At 49.7% G+C, this 8,988-nt stretch overlaps 1 protein-coding gene across 2 annotated transcripts; it reads right to left on the bottom strand.

Moving 5' to 3' along the window:
- Window positions 1-564: 564 nt before the first annotated feature.
- OTOP3 (otopetrin 3) lies at window positions 565-8,988 on the bottom strand. 2 transcript variants are annotated; one of them, XM_048324170.1, is made up of 8 exons: window positions 8,814-8,988; window positions 7,660-7,864; window positions 6,904-7,318; window positions 5,694-5,830; window positions 4,737-4,795; window positions 4,043-4,161; window positions 2,305-3,233; window positions 565-1,580 (listed from the first exon to the last, which is right to left on the bottom strand). In XM_048324170.1, the coding sequence occupies exons 3-8, from the start codon at window positions 7,286-7,288 to the stop codon at window positions 1,410-1,412; spliced, it is 1,800 nt and encodes a 599-aa protein (XP_048180127.1). In that variant the 5' UTR covers window positions 7,289-7,318; window positions 7,660-7,864; window positions 8,814-8,988; the 3' UTR covers window positions 565-1,409. The 2 variants fall into 2 exon arrangements, with proteins under 2 accessions (XP_048180127.1, XP_048180128.1); XM_048324171.1 differs by having other exon boundaries at window positions 6,904-7,313.

Genomic DNA, 8,988 nt, shown 5'->3' with positions numbered 1-8,988 from the left:
GAATAATAATTAACTTTATTGGAGCCTAATTTATCCAGCTGTTATTTCTCATTACATATTTCTGTTGACATGGGCCCAAATACAAACACTGATTGGGCAAAGTTCATGCTCATGAAATCAGTCTCACTTAGAGTTTCACAGAAAGGTGCTATCACTGCCTGAATGCTGAATCCTCACTGTTACTGTCGTGGGAGAGTTTGCTTTTCTATGGAATCACAAAAAAACCCCCAGAAATAGGCTCTAATCCTAAACCCACACTGATCCTGGGGTTGATTTACAGAGGAACAGAAGCAATAATGAGAATGCCTTTTGTACCATGCTTGGGTAAGGGTCATGACAGATTTTGATTGATTGTAGAGCAGGCCTGCTCTTAAATCTCACAGAATCCCAGAATGGTTTGGATTGGAAGGGACCATAAAGCTCATCTGCCATGGGCAGGAATTCCTTCCCCTAGGCCAGGTTGCTGAGAGCCCCATCCAACCTCGGAATGCAAGAGCGGTTTAAGTGAGTTGACTTTGAGCCCGTTGAGTGCAGAGCAGACCCAGAGATTTCACAAGACACAGGTGAAAATTCAATCTCTTTATTTCCATTCATCAGGCTCTGGATTTGGGACCACAGTCACAAAGCCCCTTGCTCTCCCACGTGCCTTCAAAGCAGGCATGCCTATGGAGCACATCCTAGCAGGTCTTTGATGCAGGCACCTCGCTCTGCAGCTGCCTTCCTTTGTGCATGGTGACCTCGAGAAAGGTTTGTGGATGTGCAAGGCAGCAGCAAGGGCCAAAGTGTTGGGGTGGGGAGGGATTCACAGTGGATGTGGCAGTGGCTTGCTCTTGAACTAGCCCTGTGTGCAAGGATGGGACCTTGGCTAGTCCACACCAGTGATAACATCATCTGTGGTGAGTAAAGATCACCCACAGTGCTTCCCTAGTGATTCCCACTTGAGGCTCTGGGAGTGCCTGTAGGGAGAAGTAGTGTTTATTCTCAGTAAGGCAAGGTCATGTTATAGCTTTTATTTTTTGATTGCTTTTGATTTTCTGAACTGGTGCAGGCCAGTCTTTGTTGCTTTTGCTAAAGGCTGCTCTTGCATTCTTTTATCTGGAAGATCTCAACAGGTGTGGGTAAAGTCCCACTTGCTGCCAAACAGCATCCACTGGCAGACTTGTGACTGTATGCATGGTTCCTGAGAGCAGTGAGAGTTTGTTTATGGGCTTTGAGTCTATTCTCTATGGTGGAAAAGGATAATATGAAACAACCTCTTCCGAAACTCACGGTAATGTACAAGGAGAAGTCCAAGCAGAAGCCGGAGGGGAAATATCTTAGAAGCTTCCACGTGCATATCTGCTGCTTACTGCATCTTTGTTCAGCATCACTGGTTCTCCCCAGCCCCTGGGGTGGGGGTCCAGCTTGGCTCAGGCTGTGACATAGACCTCCAGGAGCCCCCCGACTGAGTGCATGCGGTAGAACACACCCAAGGGGAGCCCGAAGTTCACGATCACAAACCAGGTGGAGTAGCCGTAAAATGACCTTTCCATTCCATTCTCGAAGACAGGGTGAGCCCCAAATGTGGGCATGACCCACAGCTGGAGAGATGTGAGGGAAAGAAACACAAGTGAGAGGATGACAAACTGTCCTCTACCTGCACCCTAATCTCAGCACTGGCTCAAGTGGTTGTAGGAATATTTCAGGAGTATCATAGTAGTCTCCTTGCCAGGAAGGAGAAGGAAAATCCCATAGTTATGCTGTTGACTCCTTGCTATAATTCAAATCATGTAGAAACCTTGGAAACCTAATGACAGCCCCATTCTGCCCCAGCTTGCTTCATCTTTGTACGGGCTTTCACTGTTTCCTTGGGCAATGTGTTTTCACTGGATTAAGGCTGCAGGGTTGACTCAAGATCCCAGACCACAGTGTACTTTATTGGGTGAGTTTCAAACCTGGAGACTCATATTTACAGAGGCTTAATGCTGGTGCCTCACATTTCTCCACCTTTCTCATGAAACACCCTTAATGAGCCTAATGGGGGTTTTTTCAGAGGCTAAAATCTTGGCAAGTAAGGATTTATCAGCTGTCTGCACCCATGAAACCCAGTAATATTTGACTCTGAGGGTGAAAGAGAGACTTCCTAATTATGAGAGTGGGGTATTAACAGCAAAACCGGTCTTGACTTGCCTCACCAGTAGGTTGAAACTTGGTGGGCAAAGGTTTTTTGTCTGGAATGCAAGAGAAAGACAAGGAGATCACATCTGTGTCACAGGTCACTGTGGCACAGCCGACCTGTGATGGAGCAGAGAGCACAATACTTACTATGATGTTGCACAAAACCAAGAAGAACGAGATCTCCCTCAATACTCTTCTCTTCCAGCTCAGGTGAGAGTAGGTATGGATATAGGACAGGGAAGCTTTCCGGATCTCCTGTCCCATCTCCAGCACGCTCACTCGTCTCTGGCTGTAGGCTTCACGATTCTGCTCTTTAGTGTCTTCCTCTTTGCCAGGAGGTGTCTGGCTGTGCTCCTGTTTGCTGCTCAGTGTGGTCTCCTCTTCCCCAGGCAGCTCTGCAGCCACCGTGTGCTGCCCGGCGTGTCTGATGTGTTTGGCCTCAGTCGCTGCTACAACGTGCCGCCGATGGAGCCCGTCAATGACAAAAACATTTTGGCTGATGTTCTGAAAGATGAGGAGGATAGAGTAGGACAGGATGAGACTGTTCAGCAGGTCCCTGGGGTCAGTGGCCACCAGGGCCACAATGGAGAAGTAGGACATGCCGATTTGGCCGAGGGCTGCCCCCATCAACAGGACCACGTCCAGGCTGCGGGTTGGGTTCTTCAGCGTGTCCAGCTCTTTTTTTTCCAAGGCGTGGATGATTGTCCCGATCACAGCGCCCACACTCATCAGGGGCAGGAGCACAATGTAGTAGGAATAATAGATCACAAAAACCTGTCGGCTGGGGGCCAAGCTGGTGGCCTGGATCTGATATATCATGAAGACACAGGCCCCGATGATTACAGCAGCGGTGCCCAGCAGTGGCCCAAAGACCACCCCCTGGAGCTTGAATCTGGGCTTGGTGTGCAGGACATGGTGGTGGCTGATGCGTCTCCCCACATTCTTCCACATGACGTAGAGCACGGAGCAGCAGACTAGGCAGTACTCGGTGTTGAAGGGGTAGAGCAGGATGTAGCCCTTCTGGAAGACTTTGCAGATGGTTGTGTTTGGGCATGTGCACAAGGTAGTCTCGTTGCCTGGAGCAGGAGAAGAGGAAGGTGACAATTAAGAGGGAGATGGCCTGGATTTCACGGCTGTCTTTGGGAGTTTCTTGTGTGCAGGCACAACATGTGTGTCATGTATTGGAAACAGGGATCAGCAGGAAGTTAAATGGCTACTGCTCAGTCCTAGAGGATGTGAGGATTCAGAATAACACAATTTAGCAAATGTCTTTTCCCATCCATGGTCAGCATGGATGAGAGACACCTCTTCCTTCACAGCAAAGCCTTCTCTATCTCTACCCCTGGAATATTAGATTCCCCTTTTCTTCCTCTATATCCTCAGAAAGAAGAGCACAGCAATTACACGAGCCTCTTCTAGTCTGGCAATCTTGTGCTTGCAGTTAATAGGTAAAAATGAGCAAAAATGCTAATTTATGGTGGGCTTTTCCTTTCCTAGCCCTCAGTTTCAGGGTTTCATAGCAGATCCCCTCCCTCCAGGTGAAGATGTTCTCCCCTTGCAGCCCATTTCCTCGAGACAGCCTCCAATAATAGGAAAGTTGCAGCATTTGGGGGAACTGCAGATATCTGAATCACTGAGACCCAGAGGCTCCTCAGAGAAGTGCACCAGCCCCAAGCCCTACAGAGTTCAGAAAGGGTTTGGACAATACTCTGGGGCACATGGTAGAATTCTTGGGGATGGTCTTGTACAGGGCCAAGAACTGGACTTAATGATCCTTGTGGGTCCCTTCCAACTCAGCATATCCTGTGATTCTGTGAAATGCTGTTTCCCTAGAAGTCACCTGTGTCAGCCTAACACCAATGGGGATGTGAAGAAGGAGCCTTGCCTGAAAATCGCCGCTCCACCTCGCGCAGCTGAGACTCAATCTCCACGTGCAGGGTATCATTGGTCACGGCCAGGAGCCAGAGGAGCAGGTTGGTGGCTATGGTCAGCATCAGCCCACACCTGGGAGGAGACACAGGACTTGTACAATGTGTGGAGATGGTTCATGGCCAGTGTGTCCTTCCCCTCTTGCTGGCCCACGCACAGATTTGAGCACACACGGGGTGTTTGTGCCTGCTCTGCCTGAGGCCCATGGGGCGTGGCTTTGCACAAACACAGCTGAGCACATTCCCACTTGCCATTTGCAAAGGAGCAGGACAGGCAGTGCCTGGTGAGACTGACCTAAGCTGAGACATCTCCCAGAAATAGGAATGGGGAGACCACCCTCTCTCATCCTCCAGTCTGTGAGCTGGTCCCTGACACAGGCAGCAGGAAGATGTTTGGGGGGAAGGAACAAGCTTTGCAGCAGTCCAAGGCACAAAGGAAAACTGAAGGGAGCTGGTGAGCCCAGGTCAGTGGAGGGAGGATGGGTCTGAACAAGGCATAGCTTGGTTCTTGTGTGACCCAGAATACAGGGTCTGTGTAGGAGCAGATAACCACAGTTCTAGCAGGAATCATAACTGACATCACAGACAGAAAGGAAAAGTGTCTTTAGACCAGTAAAAGGCACCAGTAGAGCAATCTCCTCTTTTTTTTACCTGGTGAAGTTGTGCTGGACTTGAATGCAGTCCTTAGAGTGATGCCACAGAAAGTAAGCCTGCAAGTGGAGAACAATAACAGCGTGAGCAGGGTGAAGTTGGCAGCTGGCTGCACACGTGGTGGAAAGGGACAGGTAGACAAGAAGGTACAGGTCCAAAGCAGGAGCAGGACTGCCTCTGTGCAAGGGTGCAAGGACATGTGTGCACCTGCTGAGGCAGGTGCTGGCATCCTTGGGTAAGGGCAGCTTTTATGTGTGACTGCACTGAATGCACATCCTGGAGCTCTGTGTTCCTCTGTCCTGTCCATGTGGGCATTTGCTGCTGAGGTGGGAATTAGTTTACTTTTCAAATATGGCTTTGGGTCTGTAAAGAAGAGGGCTGGTGTTGAATTACAAGGTAAAAATGGTGTGAGATATCTTTGTGTACGAAGGATTTTGTTGGGCGGATGGATTGGCAAATACAAAGAGGGGCTGAGGCTCAGACTGGTGCAAAGACATCTCTGGCAAAACCTGAAAATTTCTTCTCCTCTCTCCTTACTTTGCTTCAAATCAAATTCCTCTGGATCCTGTGGTATGTCATATGAACACAGTCCTAGCAGGAATCTTAGCGGACATCACAGGCAGAAAGGAGAAGTTTCTTTAGACCAGTAGAAGGCACCTTTTCTCCTCTTTTTTTTACCTGTGCTGGACTTGAATGCAGTCCTTACAGTGATGCCACAGAAAATAAGCCTGATTTCTAGGGTAATTTTTTAATCTTTCTCCCCTGTCTCTCAACGTGGCACACAGGGAGTGCAAGCAGCATTTGAAGTGGCGTGTGATGTTTTAATGCCTTCAATGCTCAGGAGAATGCCCCATGTTCACTTACTTTCCCACATCTCCCAGCTTCCCCCCAACCCTGGAGCTCCCAGGAATGGGATAGAGAGAATAAAAAAGCTTCCAGAAGGGTAACGTGCAGTACCTGGGTGCAAATAAAAAGGATTCCAATGCTGGGGAACACAATTTCCACCCTGGATTTGCACTGGACGAGGATTGTGCTGTAGCCAATGTGAAACACATTCAGGAGGATGCTGCACGTGCCAAACAGCAGCACTGACCCTGGACAAACAGCAAAGCACCAGTAAATAAACACAGACACGTCTGTGGAGCATCCGAGCTTGGCTGGGGACAGGAGGTGTTGTGCTTCTTGGATTTGTGTGGATCTGGCAGTCTTTCTCCTGGAATTCTCATAATTTTAGGAGAAGAGGACAAAGAAGAGCTTTATTCCTGAACCTGATTGTGTGCTTTGACTGGTTAAAGGTGTTAAGAAAACGCAGGATATTTTCTTGTGCTTGGATACAAGGTGGGGATGGGGTTTTTGGGCTTTTCTGTGCAATGTGGAATGACAGGAGTAAGTTAAGGGTGGGAGATGCTTTCTGCCTTGTGGAAGAAACCTGAGATGAACACAGGTCAGCTAAGGCTTGTAGCAGCCCCATCTGCAGGAGCTGGGACCCTTTGATTGTTTCTCCCTTTTGCCTTGGACATGTCTCTACAGCTCTCAGGTACCTTGCAGCTTCCTTCAATTGATTCTCCCTGCTTAGTTAACATGACAGTGCCTAATTAAAAACTCCATAATAGACCAGAGGCAGGGCTGCTGGGAGAAGGGTAATTTCTCAAAGTGGGGCAAATACTGAAGGGAAAATCTCCCCGGAAAGCCTGGGTGTCACTGGGATGTGACTCACTGGGTAAGAATCCTTCCCTGGCAACGAGGCTGCAGTGATGTTAAACAAGGATGACGGTGACATAGGACCACTGGTGCTCTTGGAGAGTAAACACAGTGATTCTCCTCTCACTTTTCAAGGTGCTCCTGCCTAAAACATTTCCTATGTCTTTCCCACGGTGCTCAGTTGCTGGCCTGGAAGTGGGTTATGCCTGGATTGCTCTTTGTGAAGGGACCAGAGAGTGAAGTTGGACTGGAGGCTGACGGGAAGCCGAGTTTCAGGCTCTCCTGGCTGCTCTGGTTCCTCTCTGTGGTACCCACTGTGCCCATCAGCCTGACAGGAACTGGGAGATTCCCGTGCCCTAGCTGCATATCCTATGGCTTCTAGCTCTTCTAGTAACAGGGGAAGAATTTCTTTGCCTTCCAAGCCTTTGGAAGAAGGCATGAGAGAAGAAATAAAAGCAGAACTTACCCCTAATCCAGATGGCTCCGGCGTGGGAGTCCCGGTAGAGCACTGCGTGTGGCTGCCGGCTGGTGCCCAGCAGGTAGTAAATAATCCAGAACAGGCACAAGACCTTGAGGATGGAAAGCAGGATCCAGACGTCTGCCAGAGTGATGGCCACCTGGTTGAAGATCATGCTGCTGATGAAGGCACTGCCCAGAAACACCACGTTCATGGCCAGCAGCCCCGAGAAGAGCTGCCCAGCCTTCTGAGCTTGCCGGTCCCTCTGCTGCACCGAAGAGCAGTGACGGTACAGCCAGAACTTCTCATAGTGGATCTTGGAGGTGTCTGTTGGGGCTGATGCTGACCTGCTCTTGCAGTGATGGCAGGGCCTGGAGACTTTCTTGTCAGACATGGCTCATCTGCCTGGGAGTCACTTGCTGCACTGAAAAGAGGGGAGGTTTAAAAGGGGGATGTGCTGAGATGGGAGGCTGTGTGCTCTGCTGTGAAGGCCACTTATGTGGTGACCTCCCTTCCTTGCTTTGCAGCTTCCCCTTCCTTCTCCAGAAGCTGGATGAAGGGGAAAAGGAGATTGGTTTTTAGCCCAGGTTAGGCATTAAAAATTTCCCAGTGGACAGAGTCATTGCAGGGCACTGGGGAAAGGCCCTTCTGCCAAAACCTGTCCAGAGACACCAGCATTAAAGTGGGTGTTTGATGTCTCTGCCCTGCCCCACCAGTACTTGGAGCTGCTGGAACCAGAGGTGCTCAAACAGTTCCCACCCTCACCTTTCACAGCTTCTCCAGCCCTGGGTTCAGGTTTTCTCCTTTCCCTTTGTTGCCGTAAGGATTAGGTGGAAATGAAGAGCAAGCTCAGACCTGCTCTGAAATTCAGAGCTGTTTGATTTTCAGTTGATGGGTCCAACCTCTTCCTTTTGTTTTTGGGCTCTGAAAGTTGCAGGTTCCTTGAATGGTCACACAAATTGTGGGAGAGCTGGAGAGAATAAACAAAGGGTCTGTAAAGTTTGGAATAAGCTGCCCACCACCCAGGTGGGCTGAGACTGGGACACAATTAATACCTGTTTTCTTTCTTTTTCTTCTTGTAGCACAAGGCTGTGAGGACACTGACACAGAGGAGCTGGAGAGGGATGGGCCCAGGTAGATATTCAGAGCCTGGGAGTGCTTCCATCCAGCTTTTGGTAAAATTTTGGTAGGACTATATTGCTCTTGAGAGTGAAATACTGCTCACATAAAGCAATCAGGCAAGATCAGCCTCTCTATAGATTTGGTACATGGAAAGATGCTTTCATTCCAGTGAGTGGCTCTGGCTGTAGTGAAGGGTGGCTGGAGTGAAAAAAAAGCCCCCTGAGATGTGCTTGGGGTGGGGGGGAACCTTAAACATTCTGTGATAGGTAGTCTTGGGGAGAAATTGTTTGAGGAGGGATGGAAATTTAGTGTTTCCCTTTTCTTTTGCATGTGCACAGAGGTGCTCAGTCTGCCCTTGCCCCTGGGACTCTGAGGTGAGCTGATCCTCTGGGTTTTGTGGCTGGCAGCAGGGATTCAGCATTTCTCTCTGAGTTGGTGAGTTTAGAGGGTCCATTAGGAGAGGATGGACCTCTCCATGGAAGGAGAAGATTAATTCGTGTGTCCCAGGATGAGCTCCCAAGCCCTGAATTTCTTGGCACTTCTCTTACTGGAGATTGATCCTAGAATCTTCCCCATTTGTCTCCAAAATGCTCCTAACTTAATAGCAGAGGAGCAAACTCCCTCCCCTCTTCTAGGGCCATAATTCCTCTGCTCCAAAGTGGGCTTAGAGACCATAAAATCAGCAGGAAGCCCATTCAGGCTGCACCAGGAGGTACCCAAGTGCCCAGCCAGGGCTGCACACAGAGGCACCCAAGCCTTTGACCCCGTAGCTGTGCTGTGAGGACCACAGCCCTTACCTGTCTGCAGCCTCCTGCTGCCTGAGGAGCTGGCACAGCCTCGGATATGGCCGATCTTAAACCAGTGGTTGGAATGCCACCAGGATGCACGGGAGATCCTGACAGCCCAAGGTGCAGACAGGAGCCGTCAGGGCCGCTCCTCACTAAATGCAGCCTCTGCTCCCAGCCCATTGAT

This window comes from Corvus hawaiiensis, chromosome 19, assembly GCF_020740725.1.
Source record: "Corvus hawaiiensis isolate bCorHaw1 chromosome 19, bCorHaw1.pri.cur, whole genome shotgun sequence".
NCBI lineage: Eukaryota > Metazoa > Chordata > Aves > Passeriformes > Corvidae > Corvus > Corvus hawaiiensis.
This window is presented reverse-complemented; position numbering and strand designations above follow the sequence as displayed.